The sequence below is a fragment of the Rhopalosiphum maidis genome, chromosome 2 (genome assembly GCF_003676215.2).
Source record: "Rhopalosiphum maidis isolate BTI-1 chromosome 2, ASM367621v3, whole genome shotgun sequence".
NCBI classification, from domain to species: Eukaryota; Metazoa; Arthropoda; class Insecta; order Hemiptera; family Aphididae; genus Rhopalosiphum; species Rhopalosiphum maidis.
The window spans coordinates 62,136,737-62,157,232 of NC_040878.1; the positions used below are offsets into that span (position 1 = coordinate 62,136,737).

At 23.7% G+C, this 20,496-nt stretch overlaps 1 protein-coding gene across 2 annotated transcripts; it reads right to left on the reverse strand.

Moving 5' to 3' along the window:
- Window positions 1-4,739: 4,739 nt before the first annotated feature.
- On the reverse strand, window positions 4,740-18,222 carry LOC113552818 (organic cation transporter protein). 2 transcript variants are annotated; one of them, XM_026955764.1, is made up of 10 exons: window positions 17,950-18,220; window positions 10,368-10,479; window positions 9,621-9,786; window positions 9,289-9,392; window positions 6,912-7,069; window positions 6,651-6,819; window positions 5,857-6,102; window positions 5,442-5,656; window positions 5,191-5,378; window positions 4,740-5,088 (listed from the first exon to the last, which is right to left on the reverse strand). In XM_026955764.1, exons 1-10 carry the CDS (start codon window positions 17,990-17,992, stop codon window positions 4,861-4,863), a joined length of 1,629 nt encoding a protein of 542 aa, XP_026811565.1. In that variant the 5' UTR covers window positions 17,993-18,220; the 3' UTR covers window positions 4,740-4,860. The 2 variants fall into 2 exon arrangements, with proteins under 2 accessions (XP_026811565.1, XP_026811564.1); XM_026955763.1 differs by having other exon boundaries at window positions 5,191-5,656; window positions 17,950-18,222.
- Between the last annotated feature and the right edge of the window lie 2,274 nt (window positions 18,223-20,496).

Below are 20,496 nucleotides of genomic sequence, written 5' to 3' on the forward strand. Positions count from 1 at the left end.
TCTACCTCTAGTTTAAGTTTTTGTGAAATAGTTTCCCTAGCTAACTATAGTTCTAAATATGTTAAAATGTAATATATTTACAATATTTAAATAATTAAGCCACTTGTGCTGGAAAAAGGTAAAATGAAAATATGATTAATATATTTTGTAAGATTTAAATTAAATAGAAATTTACAAATAGGGCAAAGATTACTTACTTTTATTTTTGTAGCACAAATTTGGTTGAGGATTAGTAAAAGTTCAAATTTAGGCGTGTTTACGGGGTGGCAGGGTGGGCAACTACCTCCCCAGCGACTTGTTAGAGGTTTTTACCTAACCAGTACCAAACCTATATAGTATGTAAAAACTAAAATTTTACAATTCGCCCCCCCACCATGGAGGTCTGGACACGCATATGTATGTAATAATAAGTATTTAACACGCAAATATCTTATATATATATTAGATTAGACAGATAGGAATTTGTCTAATAATTTTAGAATAGTCAATAGTTATTACTATTATAAACAGATGTATGATAATAAAATGTCGTTTGTTAGTCCATGTTAGTATGTTACACAGGTTCCATCTTATTCAGGGAATGATGTATTAAAAAATATATCAATGTCGACGGGACCGAGTGATTTTTCTATAAAAGAGTGGTCATCCTGGTTCCATAAACAGGTTTTACTGTACAAGTATAAGCAATAAACAACTGCTCTTGCATAAATTTATAACTAACTTCTTGGCGTATTATTTTCAATACTGCAAATAATAAAATAGTATGTACTATGCAATAATAGTTTTGGATAAAAAACCAAAATAACCAAAAACCCAATATAAAATAAGTTTAAGTTAACTAAAATAAATAATCATAAAATTAATTTTACACATTTATAGTACAGGCTGTTTTAAAAAACTATAAACACAATACTTGGAAGTCATTCAATTTTATGTTTTGTTTACCAATAAGCTTTTTTTTTTTAAATACCTAGTATTATTTCGCGCTAGTATTTGTACATTGGATCATTTGGATATCTTTTTCTATTAATAAAAATATGATTAGGTGAGTGGAATAAAATGTTGAGTTAAGTTTTCCGTTAAAAAATTTTTTGTTTGTTTTGAAGTAGATCAGTAGATGAATATTCTGATCAAATTGTGTCATAATTACCTATTGATTATTTAAAAATTAAATTTTAACCACACGGTGTAAAAGTCAAAAGATAACCTATTTAGTATTTTAGGTACATCACTGACCACTGTCAGATTCTATATACCATAAATTATACCCACAAACATATACATATACAATATTATGAATCTTTATTTGTCCATTGTCTTATATCACGCTTGATATTAAACATTTAAACTTAACCTTTTACTAATCATCATGAACTTCTACTGTTATAAGTTCACGCTAATTAAATTAATTTTTAATTATAACTTATAAGATTTATTAAATCTGCTCTAATTATAATAATATTATTCATACGTGTGTTTAATTTTACAAAAAATGATTAATGTATAGAATTAATTTTTAAATTTTCACCATAAAATCAAAAATACAATATAAACAAAAACAATTCACATTGTGTTATTTTATATATAAATACCAAAATGTATACACATTTATCACCCTTTAAGTTCAATTTCTGGAAGAGGTGAAATTCTTAACCCTAGCCTCCCACTATAAGTACAGGCGGGCCTGATGTTAACATTATTTTTATTCTCTATCTAAACCACGCACAGCGTAGTTAAAAATCATTAAAACTAAATCGTTTTTTAATTTTTTTTTTTTTCGTTCTTGAATAATTTTTTAAGTAAATTGTACATTGTACATACACATATTACGAACATTTACAGAATAATATTTTCAGAGCTCGAGATATCGGCTTTACATTTTATTTATTTTTTGTTAATATATAAATATATTACCTTTAAAAATAACAAATAAGTATAAGAATAAATTTAAATTTAATTACAATTTTCATATTTTTGAGACGATATTTAGAATAAAAATTTATCAAACCCTCAAAAATATTATTGTCTATAATTATTGTTATATAGATTATAGGTGTCATTTCAGTCATAATTATAGCTTTTATAATATTGTGTCACAAGTGTTTAGTTGCCGTTTACCATTACATAGCCTTAGTGCGTCTAGATTTCTCATTCACAGAACCCGAAAACCAACTTTCAGCCTTACTCCTGATAATTCTAAAGAATTGAGAAACTATAGGGTATGACGTTACTTGCTTAGTGTCCATAACATTGTTTACCGAGAGATATTTGACAACATCTCTCTTTACGTGTGGCATAACTTATTCCCTTATCTTATGACAGTCAAACAATTTAAAAGAATATTATTATTATAAACTAGCTGTCCCCGTGCACTTCGTCACCCGTACAAAATGCACCTGCGTTAAGTTTGGTTGCCTATAACTGCCTATATAGAGTTGCATTTTTTCAATCGATTAACTGATTATGCATCATTTGTTGAAAATCATACATCAAGCATAACACATTTTACATTTACACATATACCTATCGGATATTCTGATAAAGAATTACGTTTTACATTTTATAATTTTCTCTGATAAATAACCTTAAATTTCTTGAAAAACTTTAAAATATGTAGGGGGGGGGGGTAAACTTCCCTAAGTCCCCGCAATTTACGCCTATGTGTATATGTACTCGTATATTTATAGGTGTACGATTTATACAATTAACACGTTAATAATATACGTTTATTTTAGTAGATAACTCAGACACTCGGAGGTTTTTTAACTTAGACAAATGCTATTGCGATAGAAACCTCCTCCGTGATATACTATTTCGTTAAAAAAAAAAAAATCAAGAAGATTCATAATATAATTAATATATTATTTTGGATTAAGTAATTTTAGTTTATAATTATTTATAGTTTCGGAGTTCATCCCGAGTAAACATGATTTCTATGTATAAGAATATATTACTATATTGTCTATATGTATATAGATAGATTGTCGACTTTTACTTCTCGGAAAAATTCATACCTACACGATGCTATAGACGGAGATTAGGGGGTGCTTGGAGGTGCTTAGCCCCCCCCCCCAAAAAAAAAAAGAAAAGAAAAAAAGATCGAAAGCCCCCCAAAATTATTGAACATTTTTCAAAGTCATGTAGCCGGCCGGACATCGGACTTATTTTACAACAATTACTAAAATCTTGGAACTTCAAAAAAAATTATTTTTCCCGAAATTTAGTCAATATAATAATTATTACAACATTTATCTAGCTACCTACTCGTCATCGGCACGCACCGGGCGACCATCACGACGGATTAAACAATTTAATAACTCTTCAATATTATACATTGAAAAAAATATCAATATCAGTATTGAAAACATTATTAATATATTTGCTAATCAATATAGGTTTATTATACTAAAATGATAAAATATTTATTATTTATTGTATTATAAATTAATGATTTTAAAGTACATATGTAGTTAGTAATGCGTATTTAGTAGGTTTTTTTTTATTTGGTAATTATTAGTTGGATATTTAGTTAACGCGTATTGGAGGTAATACAGTAGACGCCGCTTATAAGACTGGTACCAGCACACAGGACTTATTGGGATCAGCACAAAGTGTCTTATAATCGAATGAATCTTATAGGCCAAGTGAGAAAAAAAATTGAATTACATATTTATGAATTTTATTTTACTATATATTTTGTTTTAATTTTGATTTACTTTAATACATATAATATTACATATTACATATCTATTATTGAATAAATTTAAAAATTCTGATATAAAAAAATTAAAATTATAATACATATACCTAAATATTATAAAAATCATTACATATTAATAAAAAATTATAAAAAATGTTTAATGTATATATAATTTATGAAAAAAAATTGTAATTTTGATTTGTTTTGAGTATTAATATAGACTATATGTCCTTCTTCGAGGTATAATCTATCTCTGTACTAAATATCATCAAAATTAGTTCAGCGGTTCAGGCGTGAAAACGTGACAGACAGACAGAATTACAGAGGAATATAACGTTTATTTTAAATTTAAGTTAAATCTGTAAAAAGAGTAGAGTTAGAAATTGAAATGAACAAATCCCGTTCTATTTATTGTACATTTACACTGAGGCCAAGTAACTGTTCCCATATACACATTAAAATATTAGGTTTAGACAATCGATTTCATCATCAAGGACTTCTCCTTAGATATAAACTCATTGGTTACAATAATAATAAACTTCTCTTAGAGCTTAGAGCTAATATGGTCGTATGGCATTCAATTCTAAGGTTTTGCTGAGTCCTTAACGAAACTTACACCAAATAACTAATGTTCTCTTCTATATTAGGTTAGGTTAAAAAGATTTAAAGATAATAATAGTTATAAAATTAAATTCATCGTTGACTCAAAAAAATTATTTGAACAAACGTGTATTCAACTATTTATTGCTTTTATAAAAATATAAATTAAATACGTAAATTTATATATTTATAAATATATAATTACTTTTAATGATATTAATATTATATTATGACTTATAAGTAGATATTTTAAATTTGTACTTTGCTCCCACATTTTAAAATATTAAACTTTTATTAGTAATAATAATATTATAAATTATTGTGATTACGTCTAAGCTATATTTTTGTTTTATAATTTGATAGGAAATTATATTTGTTTATAAAAATGACGTTGTAATCCTTAAATTTTAGCAGATATTGATTAATAAAAACGAATGAGTTAAAAAATAAATTATGTATAAAATGTAAATAATTATCTTCAAAATATACATTTTTAAAAATAATTTATATAAAAAAAACTCAATTACTAAAATGCTATGTTATATTGTTTTCTTTTACAATTAGTAACTTTCTTCAGCAGGTATTTCTTTTTGTTTTGGCTGTGGTTTTTTTTTTCGTCCAAAACATCCAGTTGTAAAACATGTATCACCTTTTCCAAATTCTTCACCGTCGGCCATGGTTTGTGGCATTACTGTATTAAGTGTCTCAGGAAGTAAAGTACTAAACACTCCAGATATAAGAGTCACCAGAGCAAACGTTATAGCAGGGGCTCTTGCGTCATATGAGTCCTATAAATTATTTTTAGTATCATTAATACAATTATAAGTTACCGAAAATTTTGAAATTTAAATACATTAATTCTAAGTATTAAAATATTTATTATAACTAACCAATAAGGTAACTAAAGGAGTAAAACCTCCAGCTAAACGCGCGAACATGCTTCCAAGTCCAATAGCAGTGTTACGAACCACAGTAGGGAAACGTTCTACAGTATAATTATATATAATAGCAAAAGCTCCAGCTATGCAAAACTTTCCAAGGAACACAATACCGGTAGATATTGATTGTGATAATGGATCTAAAATCGTAAATTGTTTTAATACTATTAATATACAGAAATCAATGAATAAAATAAATTTACCCGAGGGAAAAAATGCAGAAACAAGCAAAGCAGTTCCTCCTACAATCATCATTGAGCTGCTAAGAAACCGTCTTCCCATACGATCCATTGATAATGTTACAAATATGTAACTAGGTATTTCCACAGCAGCCATCACAAAAAGCATAAAATAAGGGTTTCCTGGTAGATTTCCGGTTCGAAGTGAAATACCATAGTACCCAAAACTAGCAGCAAACCTAAATTGTTAACATAAATTTGTTAATAATTTTTAAATGCATAGAATGTGTATTATTATCTTAGCTAATTATTTAACTACCAAGTATAACATATATTTCAATCATAAAATCGATTAATATATCTAATACATATAGGTATTATCCACGAATCCACGATCTATCTATAAGAAATATATTTTATCACAGAATAGTGACTTTACCAATAAAGACAAACGTTGATTGTATTATTTCTCAGGTTTGGAGTTTTGAATAAATCTATTATCGAATATGATCGATTTTGATTGTTTTCTTTGACGGGTTCATCATTATTTAATGACACCATTTGTTCTTTTTCTAATAATATTGGCATTGTGTTATTATTGGTCTTCAGTGCTTTTTGTATAATTTTAATTGCTTCTTCTTTTCTTCCTTGACCCCATAACCATCTTGGAGATTCATCAATCAGCCTAAATTATATTTAAAAAAATGCATTTAATAATAGTAAATAGATATTAATTTATTTATAAAGTGTACTTATAATTGTGGTAAATAATTCTTCGTATAAAAAAAGAAAATCAGAAAATAAATCCTAGTTCAAACAACCAAAATTAAAAATTATTAATGTGATTGACAAAATATCTCAATCTTATTTTCGTTGGTAAACAATACGTAAATATTCTTTTTAAATTCAGCGAATCAATTGATTCAACTTACATTTATAATTGATCATAGTATATATTTTATAATTAATATTTAGTTTCAAAATTTTTTAATATTTAAGAATATTTTTATTATATTGCGTCAGTTTAAATTTAATGTATAGTATTAAACTGTTAAATATACTTTGAATGAATAAATAAACTAACTTTTTTAATAATAATAATTAAGATTATAATTATTTATTTTATGTTCGTGATTATTAGAACTATACACTTTTTATCCTGAATTATTTTTATAATTTGTGTCGCCTCTGTTAACTCACTAAGCATAAAAATAATCAATTTAAATTACTTACCAGAAATGAGGAATTAATATTAAACTATGTAAGCCATATATAATTTGTAGTAAAAAGGTATCCCTGACGAAATATCCCCATGCTGCTACGGCCATTATACCAGAAGCAAATGTAGTTTGAAATAGAATTCCACATACTGAACGTTTTGAGGGTCCTACTAACTCCATAGCTATATAACAAAAATATAACAAACACGAATAAAATAAATTAAATGTCAAGTTTATTGACGAAAATGTATTTTTGGTAACACATTACACATACTTAACACAAATCCAGAAATATAAGACCCCGATGAACCGAAAATTCCATATACATATGTGGTAGCTATAAATATCCAATAATGATTAATAAATGCTACTCCGATACTAAGAAACAATTGTGCTACGGCTGAAATGCAGAAAATCTTTTTACGGCCAAATCTGTTAATATATATAGATGATTCAAATTAATAAAATTATATGCTTTGTGTATTTTAATATAATATTAGGTATGATAAATCAAATGTATCATGAAACTATGTGTAAGACTATAACGATTACAAACTTTAAGTTTACAAAATATGAAACTTTAAATTGTTAGAATAACAAAAATTGATTATAATAAATAATAACTAATAAGAATAAATTATCTATACTCAATTGCACACCGAATAACGTGTGCTATGCCCGTGCATCAATGCATATTATGTACGTTATATTGTTATATATCCGGCACAGCCTACTGGCATACAATTAAATTAAAAAAAACACACATTTATCTCTTAAAATTTACAATATATATTTTTTATCACATTTGTATACCTAGGAAAAGGCTATATTTTTTTCATGTTAAATAATATTAAAATATAATGAAGTTTCAATATTTATAAAGTTTTAAATATACTCAATTTTTCACATATTAATTTATTATTTTGATATGTGAGTATATGAAAGGTATTTGGAACTTGAATTTAATCTAATCTATCTTAGACAATTGCACATCGGATTGAATATTATATCGTTAAGTAAATGTAAAATAATAAATATAAAATACATCACTGAATTATTTTAGAAATATTTAGGTACATATATCTAATATTATCTGATAATTTTAATTTACAAAGTTATAGTAGGTAGATAATAATTTTCCATTTTTTTTCTCTATTTTAGTTAAATAAAGTTGATATTATTAAATTTAATTGACTCAGACTATTTTAAGTAGGTATGATAATTGTATTTAACACTACCTACAATAGGTTATATTATTAATTATGTTAGAGATATTAATTAAAAATTATAATATTTATTATACGAATATTTTTACATTCTTTGATTGTTTGTCTTAAAGACTATAACAATTTACAAAAAAGAAATAAAATACTTTATATTATTACCTATGTACGACATACTTATCTAGCTTATATAATATATTATAACGCTTAATTAACTATATATAGATTATAGGTAGATTAAATTGTAGTTGGTACATACCCATAATGGCTATATAATTTATTTAATAATGATGTGATTTTATTAGGCAGATACCTAATTTTTAATGAAATTTATTGTTTTTTAATTTTTTTTTTTTTTGTTAAACACCTACGACGAACATTTATATTTTACGTCCATTAAAGTATTATATGATAGATATATAATTTATATCCACTTCTAAATAATAATTTATAATCCTAACTTCAGTTATTTTAATATATTTTTACATAATTCGTGAGGTAAGGTAGATGTAGACGTAGATATTGTATATAAATTACGTTTCGGCATATTCGAATAAAATAAATTACTATGCTATGAGTATTATTATTAACAGTAATAGTAGAACTAAAATATATTAAGATACCTATATAAGTAATGTAATTATGAAAGTATTAGTATATTAGGTTTAAACATTAAAACATATTTTTAAAAATATTTTTTTTTTAGTTTTTTGTTTATTAAAAAGAATATTTACAATTTGTAGTAATTATTTGTATAATACGCAAATTTACAGACTTTTTTCTACATAAAATTGGCATAAGGAAGTAGACTGTATAGCGTCTATATAGTAATATAATCCTCAGCAAGATATTGAATTTTAGTTATACTTACCTACGTACTATTACTATAAAAAATATTTTTTTAAATTATAACACTAGGTTACCCATTGTTTATATAATAATTATATATTATATATTAATCTACCAGTAACAAATAAGTTATTACTTTAATCAATAGTTATTGTAACCTGAAAATTTGCATTTAAACAAAACTAGCTATAGGTACTTATAATTGTATATTTATATATTATAAACATGTTGTTTTAAATAATATCTTGGTTTAATTTATTTTCAACCTTTCGACAAAACATTACACATTCAGAAATGTATGTTCGATAAAAAAATCACTAGACTTAATTATAATAATTAATTAATCTTAGTCTACAAATGAGTTTTACCAACCGATAAAAAGGTATAATAGCTTATAATGGTTTATTATGTGGTAGCTTTTAATATTATTATTTTTCTCCTCGACCCAGCAAAAACATAATCAAAAGGTTATCAAATAACTAATATGACCGATTATTTAATGTGTACCAACTAAAACGTATATAAACCCAGTATTTTATTCATTGACGTAATTATATATTGTTTAATAAAATTGCATACTTATCAGCAAGACTTCCAAGCACAACTGAGCCGGTAAATACTCCAAACATGTAACTCATCTGTGCTAAAGATCCCATCCATCGATTATCGCAAATCATATTCCACTAGAAATCAACAGATAAACCTATACAGTTACAGTTCTAACGTTCCAATACTTTAATTTATTTTACAGATTATAATTATAAAGTTATAGTAAAAATAAATAATAACCAAACTCATAGTAAGAATTCATTTACGATATTCTCAATTGAATTTAAATAACAAACGATTTACTAAAATATAACGGGTTTCTAAAACATACGATATAAATTGGTTTACATTAATTATTATACCTGCGTAGCTCTAGTACTTCCGTAGTATGTTTCATTAAATATCCATTTTTCACAGTTTATAGTTTTATTATAAGTATCTAATGCTTGACACGAATCGTTATTATATTTTGGTGCCACAATCCAATTTGTGATATTTGATCCTGATTCCGAATCCGGTATTAAACAACTGCAGATAGAAAACACATTTGAATTATATTTCGATTGAATTTAACATAATAGGAACGAAAAATTGTTTATACATCAATAACCGTTATAAATAACAACATATTATATTTTAGGTAATATTTAAAAATTATACATAGAAAATAATATTATAATTTATAAATTAAAGGTTAACGATATAGACGATTTGATCAGATTAATCATTTATTAGGTTTATCATCTTTCTTCTTGTAAAAAAAATGAATTACTTGAAAATTAATAATTTAAATCAGATTTTTTATTTCTGATGTTATTGGGTATTATCTAACGTAAACTAATTTTACAATTTATAAACTCATTTTGAAAAATTATAATATTTTACCAGATAATACAAATTTATACTTTCTAGTTTTAATTTTATGCAATGCGTAGGAAGTTTCTGAATATTATCTGACGTAGGTGTAATAGAATAAGTATAATTAAGTGGGTTGAGAATAATTTGATTGTTTATTGTATAGGTATCTACAGTCTGAGTTTATATTTTAAAATATTTGACAATATTATTATTGTTAGTTTGAGAAAACGAGTGGACAATTTTATATATACTTGTAGTCAGGTACAGCAGCAACAGTGACTAATACCATCATGTGTAGACCAGCTGTGAATGCTGACATCAGATTTAGTAAAAACTGCCGCAGTTGGTATGATCCAAAGTCCCCTAAAACATATGCACATAATATATATATATATACCTACATGAAAAATACATACAAAAATGTTTGGTATACAACAATATAAAATTAATGAGTAACATATTACAAACATATACCTAAGTAAAATTTGACACCATATCTTATACATCATATTATTTTACATAATAAAGCAGCATTTCATTTATACACATACACATTTATATATATATACTACCTTAGTAATGAAAACTACTGAGCTACATAAATACTTCAAATAATATTTTAGAAAATTTAACATTTTTTAATTTATACAATAAATTCAAGGTTTTATCATTGATTTCATAACATATTAACATTAACATAGTTATTTTCATACCTATCAAATCAATATATCGTTTGTCAAGTAAAAATACGTTAAGTCACAAAATATTAATTAACTTTAATTGTAGGTTAACTATTACGCTGAGTAAAGTCAAGTATGAAATAAAAATTGTCTTTTAAAAGGGTTTTTAATAAAGTTTTTGTAGAGTTCTTAATATAAACATGTATACATATTTCTAACGAGAACGAATTTAGTTGTATTACCTTTTGTGATTTAAATAAATTATCATAGAGAAATTAAATTGTCACCATTTGTAAGTAAAAATACAAACTAAATTACTAATAGATGTTGTATTTTTTATTTACATGACTTAAAAGTTGAATAGTTACAAATAACAACCTTATCCTTATTCGCGTGACTTCATGAATCAATATCTTTAAATTCTACGGATCATTATCTTATTTACCTAATGGTAAATTGTATTTGTTTTATACATTATATCACTATTAAAATGTTCTAGCAGACTACAAGTTGGTGATTGGCGATTGTTGAATTATAGTAAAGTGTAAAAATATTTTGATTAGATTAATTTTTTGTACATGATAATTTATCATTTCATATTACACTATGTTAAAATAAACGAAACCCAATACTTAGCCTATATAATATTCTGTTCAGTTTTTTTATTTTATCATAATAATTTATGCATCTATACGTAATACCTACATACATTTTCCTCATAAAAAATAATAATTAATTAAATGAATAAAATACTTAACACGAAATAAATATTACCATAATGTTTTACGGTTTCAATTGTATTAACTATTAAGTACCTATGGTACATTTATTTAAGATAAAAATTATTGTCAATGAAATGTATTCACGAATTTAAATAAAATTATGAAGAGCTTGAGAGTTAAGCACACATGAGTAATATGGAGGCCGTTTAATGTCTCATCTATACTCTATATATACTGCTGACTGCCTAGCAAATAGTCTCTCAATGTTACTCTGTACTGGTCGAGATCAATAAACTGAAAATAAACTTTTATTAATTTAATTTTATCTCAACATAGTGTAAAACTAGGTACTTATAAAAATTTATATCTTGGAGTTTTTGATAACATGAAGAGTATTTTAAGCAAATATTATTTTTATCATCTGGTAAATGATTCTTGTAGTTATAAATATCGAAATTTATATTTTATTTATGTATAGTAATTAATGTTAATAAGTATTATACTAGATGTTTGATTAGTAAATTATCAACTAGAAATATATTTATTTTAATATAAACATAGTTTGAAACTTTATGAAGTATATCTTATCAGAATTCAACTTTATTGTAATAGAACAATATACAATGTATATTATACATTTTAATATTTCTGTAAATATCAATGAAATCACAATTAATAATTATTGATCACTTCTGTAACGCTAATAATCTAGAACTCTAAATATCTCAGAAACTAAATAAAGTGTACTACCTATCTTAAAATTAAAATATAGATAGTAGGTAGAAATGTAGAATATTAAAATTAATTTTTTATAATTTATATTTTGTATTTAGACTAAATAATTTAGTTATGATAAATGTTGTGTGTATTTTTGTTTTGTAATGATTTTTGCAGTTTGGAGGGAAAAAAATTATGCGCGAAAAAATGCAAAAACTAGCAAATCAATAAAAATTACAAAATAATAATGATAATAATATTTTTAATTTTTACAATTAATTGTTTTTGATTGTATTATTTAAATTTGGACATTTAATATTAAATACAAAATAAATCTACAATAATTAAAAAAAAAAAAATTAAAAATCGGTAGTAAACGGATAAATCACTTTTGTATAAATTTGAATTACATACAGCATATCATTTAAATTCATTTATAAATATTATGTTATTATTAGATTTATTTAAGTATAATTTTTAGTTTGTATATTATAATTTGATATTACAACAAATCTTTGTATAACGTTTCCCTATAAAATAACATATTATGTTCAAATTTAAAATCTTAATTTTTAATTTTTTCAAGTTACTTAAAATTTAAAAATAGCTCTACAAATAAAACTAAAAAGTAAACCACATCAAGATGATGATTGAATTGAAACACATTGAAAGTTTAAGCTTTAGTTTTAGAGTATTTTAGTACTAATTTAAAATATAACTATTGTATAGAAATATAGTTCTATTGATAATCCTGTACTGTACTATGTAACAGTGGCATAGTTTTGAAGTGCGGGGGTAAGTATTAGCCCCATAAAAATGTTTTTATTAAGAGGGCCGTAAAAGTATATTTTTGCCCCCAAATATAGCAACAGTAGAAAAATTTAAATCATCTAAAACAAAGCAAAAATGCACTTGATGTACATTTAGAAGTTAAAAATATTAAATTCTCAAGACATAAAGTATGCATTTATTTTATATTTTACCTGTTATATAATATATTTTGACGTCTTGTCAACGTTATCGCATTATCAGTGTGTTACAAAAATAATTTAATAACATGATTTCATAAATTATGATTACAGGATTACCAATTTATCATCACATCATTTTTTTTTCAATCAAGTTATAATACCTTTTTTAGGAACTCTTATGACTAATGTGTTTTATATTATTTAACGACGATATGGGTGCCTAAGATTTGTTTTCAAATCATAAAATGAGTTTTGAGACTTGTGTAAAAACAATCGATTAGATTATAATTTCGATTTTAGTGAACAAATTTTGCCACCTATTTTCTTACCCAATTACGCCACTAATTTTGAACTTGACTTGTCACTGTGATTACTTGAATTAAATGGTGAATCATTGTATACAAAAAACGATTCTGAGTGGAGTCGTAATATCAGCTTCTATTTTTAAAGGTTAAGTTATAATTTATTTCTTTTACTACTAGACATTTATTTTTTTAATAGTAATACGTCATAGTACTTAGGTTAAACTAAATTATGCTAGATACATAGCATATATTATGTTATTATTATTAAATTTTAAGTAAATGTGTACCTATTTATGTATTTCCCGCTTGTAGGTATGTGGAAAATTTCCTCCCTTAAAAAATATACTCTAGAATTAACACTTGATTACCATAAAATATAAGTAAATTAGGTTGATATTCGGATCTCATTTTTTTTAAATGTGTTAAGTAGTTAAAAAGAAGTAGGTATAGTGAGGACAGGTATGAGGTATTGAGGTATAATAATAAGTATGAGAGTATAGAACTAATAGTATAATATTATGAAACCATTGTGTGTTAGTACTTTAAATATTAGTATGAGCCACCAGGTATCAATACACAAAGCTCTTGATATTATCTCATCAATTATCGTCGTTTAAAATTGGTTTAAAATTAAAAAATTGGTTACTATGGAAGAAGTGCCTGATCTAACTATTACATTGAGAGAAACAACGAGGAAATATTCATACATAGGAGAACAGGATTATGACAGATGTAATTGAACTCAACAATGTTCAAACAAAAAATATAAATGTAAGGCGTTAAGGAAAAAATGTCATTCTAATAATTATTGCAAAAATAAATAATTAAGGTGATGATATTTATGTATTGTTTAATGTAATTGCAATCAAAAATGTAATGGTAATCGTAAAAATAAATAGTTAAGGTAATAATATTCAACTTATAAAATAATTAGCAAGATTGATAAAATTAGAAAAATTTATAATTTTAAAATAAAAACTTTTGGTTTATATTGCCCAAGTTTTACTGGGCAATTCTATACAGTCCGGCAATGTATAATTTTGCCTACATTGCCCGTCATAATTGGGCGGTACCATAATGCCCGGGCATTGAAAACATTGCCGGTAAGCCTATACTTTGCCCGTAACATATATATGTAACACCCTGTGTTTGTTAATTTCATCGACTTTCTAGACATGTAAACGAGTAAGTATACGTATTTTATACGCCGGTAGAATTATCACAAACTAAAAAGGTATTCTTTGTGCCACAAAAATACATTCACTTTATTTTTTAAATGTTTTATTTTAATTAAATTTAAAAAAATAATGATAAATACTAATATACAAATTTTGAAGTGTAAAATGTCTTAATTGTTATAAATCGTAATCAGTTATACGTATTAACTTATAACGTATGCGTTAATCTAAAGTAACAATCAAAAACGATAAGTAAAATAACTTGTTGAGAATTACATCTTATTAAGACTCAAATACAATCAAACATAACAAAATTAATTTTAATTTATATGTAATATACCTACCTTATTTCTGGTTCAATTGACGTATACCCTCAATAGTCAATACCTACCATCAATAATAAAAACAAATATTCCCTTCAAAAATTTGTTGCTGTGGAAACGTGTTTATGCCTTATGTTTGCATATAAATACACCACTGGTTTTCAGTATACCGGCACGAATTTTGTAGACCGGTATAAATACTAGTTTGTGGTATAGATATAAATAATTAAAACGTATTTGTGTTTAGTAAAATAAAATAATGGATGAAAACTAAAAATTTTAATAAAAAATATAAATAAAAATAATATTAAAACTTATAATTTAAGTGATTGTCTAACATTTTAAATTTATACGAGACATTTTTACTAATTATAAAATAACAAAAAATATTTGTATTTAACGTGTGATTATCTAATAAATAATATACATTAAATGAATGGTTTCGCACAATTGTATTTTTGATACTTATAAATTATCATATTAAAATTGTATGAACCTTGTGTTATATTTTCAAGCTTTAACATACAGTTTTTTTTACCAAAAAGAATCGAAAAACAAATCTTAAATTTTAAATAAATAGGTAAATCTAAAAGTCTAAATATTTTTAAAACTATATCATGTATAAAATTACTTATTGCAATAGCTGATGGTGATTTAAAGTCTGTACAGGTATTCAACTTTAATATAAAAAGAAAAATATAATTGATTTTGTCAAAAACTCATGTCGTGTATAATATATATTCTAGATTTTTCTTGATTTGTTTAAAAATGTTTTCCGTTTATTTTGAAAAGTACTATTTTTTAAATTTTTACTCCTCAAAAGTGTACCAACCAGATCCAACCTATTTAACTGATCCTAAAGATGACGTCATAAAAAACCACAGTATTGTAAATGTAAAATCGCCACACTCAAATTTAACAAGAATATAAATTAATATTAGATTCAAGGAATATATATCACAAACTACGTGTATATCGATCTATAATATAATAATATTTACTAAGACAGTATTTTATTTTGATACAGGTATATATAATATAACATTAAACATACGCATGTATTATTGATTTTATAATATAAATGTGTTATACTAAACATGATAACAGATAACAGTTTAATTATAATATTCATCATTTCTACTAAATATTATAGAATAATTTTACATTTACATAGGTAGGCGTCATATTATATACGTTAAACACAATGTAAAACAAAAATAAAAATAAAATTTTAGGTAGGGAATTTATTTCTTTATATTTGTCATTCTAGTTTTGTGGATATCGGTCAATGAAGCCCCAAAAGGCTTTCAGAATTCTGATCAAAATAAATTAGAACTAGCTCAATACTTTGCGTCAATAAAGTATATATTGTAAAACTGCGACAAATGTATTTTGAGTTAGTGGTAGTTGGGGCATTTTTGGCTTCATTCCATTTAAATGAGATGAACAAAACTATTATGCACAACGATAAGATTAATTTCGTTTAATGTTTAAATCATTATTATTAGTTTAAATTGTTCGATAACATGAAATAAAGTATTTGATAATTACGAAAATAATTGTCCGAGAATTATAAAATAATTACGTGTTAGTATAATAAAACACGAGTAGTGCATATTCTAGAACCAATTTATTTTATGTTTATTATTGTTGATATTTAACTTATAAACACATTACAATTGTCTATAATATTTTATGTGTAATTTAAAATTTATAAATTTTCAATGTTAAAAAATTGTGATTTAACAAACAAACGTTTAAATTGACCTAATTTTTATATTTTTAAAATGAATAATGTACTACAAATTATGGTAATAATGTAATAATTTCTAAAAAAAACTTTTTTAAATTCATAACACAAATCTTGATTTTAAGCTTATAAAGAAAACTTGATGATTATAAAATAATTTGATCATCAACATTTACGTTTTAAACTTTTAAAAACATTGTTATATTGTTATCTGTCTAATAATTATTTATCAGGTACCTACGATAAACAATTTTTGGGAATTTCATATAATTTTATAAAACTATACTATAGTAGCTTTATAAGTATATTAATTACAATGAACTCAACACAATAAATTATTTTGTGTTTTTCATTAAACAAAAAGATAATTTTTATTTGTTGATAGCAAGTCTTGTAAATATAGATAAATAACACGTGTTCAATAGATTTAAAGTTCATTTTAAAATGTTTTATATATATTACAAATTCAAGTCATTAAAATTGAGGTCTTGATAACCCGATAAATGTATAAATGTAAGTATAATGTACCTATATGATATATGAGGTCATTATGTTATATTTTAGAGAAAATACACCGAAAAAATGTAATAGACTACGAATTATAATAACCTTGACCATATTTTTAATACAATTATTGATGTCGCCTATGTAATATACATATAATATACGCATTAAGTAAATATTATTCCATTAATTACTAAATGACTGACTAAAATTTAAATTTTTCTATGTTAGTGAAAATCGTTTTTAAATAAAATAAAAAAATCATATATGTATACTATTATAAATTTATATTAGATACTAAATAATTAATTTTAAATGCACAAGTTTGCAATTCTATTATTTTAATTTGTATATCATAATACTAGACAATATCATCTTAGATGAATGATACAAACTATACACAATATATTCTAAAAATAATTCATAAAACGTTGCGTAAAAAAAGTTTTGTTCATGTTAAAAACTATTGTAATTTCAATAAAATATACAGCCACCTTATCTTGTTATATATTTTATTGATCAATATAAAAGAAAAATAAATAGTTAGGTACTCCTAGTTTTCTAACACTTAAAATTTTAAATTAAAATGTACTTTAAAAAAAGAACATCTGATATACATTTCAATTTATTTTGCTTGTATTAATAATAAATTAATTAATCAGTATTAAAAAATTATTTCTTACCTAAATGATCCATATAAAAATCAATATTTGTACTTTTCTCCATTTTTGATGCACTGTTTTTATTTTTAAATTAAAACTTAAAATCAACTAAATTAAAAAAAAAATGTCTATAGCAAACAGTTTAAATTCATAAATATATTAATGAACTCATTTTTTAATACTACACAAGGGAATGTATTTATTAAGGGAAGTGATTGAGCTGTTTTGAGCGTGGCAGTCAAATAGAAACTATAGCATCGAATACTAAGTCAGCACTGCTGCCAAAGTGCCATGCAGGATTACTTAAGAGAACACATGGTACAAGAATATACCACTACATTCAACCAACCGAGACATACAGTGTGATAACGTTTTTAATAAAATATATGTTATGGCTCTTTTGTTATGCTTACAGAGTGCATTGAACGCAAAAATTTAACTGATAATGAATGCAAGGTAAGCAGATAAATTAGCATTTAGTATGTAATATATAGAAACATATTAAAATGTTTCTTAACAAATCGTACTTGTTTTATTATTAAAGGACATTTTTTATATAATTAAATAATAATAAAAATGTTAAAATAATTTTTTAAACTGACAACAAATTTTATATTTTATATTCATTGAATTCGATTTAAAAACACTACCAAAACTTAATATTGTCTACATAAAAAATATGTAAACTTTAATTTAATTTAAATACCTTAATTAAAATAAATGATCCAAAATTATCTTTACTCAATTATTTTAAATATATCATTTATAGATTTTAATGTTAGAAGTTTTTAATATTATTCATGGTAATTCATCAAGCATTTTCTCTCCGATTTTATTATAATTCTTGGTTATTTGGAATTTCTAAGTATACTTAAAAAATATATTTTCAAATACATAGGTATATAATTATAACATATGTATATAGACATATAGATAATCTACCAACATTGTATAATTTTTTTAAAATGTAAGCGTGTAAAAAATACAAAATCAAATAATCTTAAACTAATACAATTAGTATAAATATTTTAATAAATAAGAAACTACTCGTTTTTGATTTAATTACAACGAAATTTTCTTAAAAAGTAATCTGTTAAAAGTATACGTTTGATTGCTTATCTATTGAAAAAAGGAAGTTTTTATCGTCACAGTAAATGCCTTAACATTTAAATAGAATACCAAACAGTTTAAAAATTGAAACATGCATCATTTTAAGAATACTTAAAAATAAATCAGAATTTTATTAAACTCTATTATAAAAGAAAATGAAGAAGCTTATTAGATGGATCATCCTGTATATTACATTATTTGAAATTATAATATAATTTTTCTTAAAAAAGATATAAAAAAGTAGAAAAATACATTCAATTATTTTGAACTTTTAGTAAAACTAAATAAAAATTTTTGTTTTCTAAAAAAAAAAATAACAAATTGTTTTTTTTTATTTAGGTTATCCAAACTGTTTTTGGTTGAGACTTGCGGGGATAAAAAACATTAAAATCTATTATTAAAATTTAGCTACGATTTGAGTTTTATAAATAGGAATTTTTGAAAATGTCACCATTCTCACTATACTATTACATTTATAATGTTATGTATTCTTATAAAAATTGTTCTAGAGTTATTTCTATAATCTTACTAAATTTAAATATGTATCAAATGTATTAATGTGTTATAGTTAAAGTAGTTTAACTTTTTAAAAACATCGATTAAATTATAGATAGATATTATAAGTTATTTACTGTTTAGTTACTCGTAAACACTCGTTTTTTGATTACTTTTCTTTGAAATATTTTATATACGTCATAAATATAATTTTAATAATATACCTACTGTTTTAAGTTTTAAATATAACGTGGCACAAACATTTAATTTAGTTATAATATAACTATATAATTATATTATAGTATATTTATCCATGTTCCATAATTATTAATAATTAAGAAAAATCGGGTTTGATAATTCAAGATTTGTGATAACCCACAATGTCTATTATTGAACGATTTGTATACAATTTATAATATAAGTATCGTATATATATATATATATATACGATTTGATTTTGAGTGTGTTATAATTTATAACATATGTTTAATAAATTGTAAGACTTAATGTGTAATTTTTTGAAAATAGTGTTTCGTTGCTTTCAAATTCAAAATGATAACACTCTTTTAAGTTTAAGTTGTAACAACTTTTTATAAAAACTATTTCTCAAGTAATTGCAAAAAATATTTGTATTCTAACGATTAAGATTTAAACAGTAACAACTATTTTAATACTAGTATACTAAAAAAAGTTGAACGCATCATAACAAAATTTTAGTTTTGTGTTTACTTTAGTACATTACAAAAAATAAAACCCTATTATGATATTCTTTAATGGTAGGATGTAGGTAGATATTTAATGATTTAATTAACTATAAAATTATACCATTAGTATAATTTTACAGTTTCTTATATATAAAACTATATTCTCGCAAATAAATATTTTCGGTATAGCAAGGTAATAAACTAATAACATTTTAACATTTCTATAATTATCTTGTTTTTACGTTTTTAAATAATAGGA

Bases quoted from the DNA above. Each gene is read 5' to 3' on its own strand.
- LOC113552818 (XM_026955763.1), bottom strand. From the start codon at position 17,992: ATGGAGAAAAGTACAAATATTGATTTTTATATGGATCATTTAG. The intron at 6,103-6,650 runs GTAAGTAATTTA...AATATAATTTAG, and splicing joins ATATTAATTCCTCATTTCTG to GCTGATTGATGAATCTCCAA. The intron at 5,657-5,856 runs GTAAAGTCACTA...TTAACAATTTAG, and splicing joins ATCAACGTTTGTCTTTATTG to GTTTGCTGCTAGTTTTGGGT.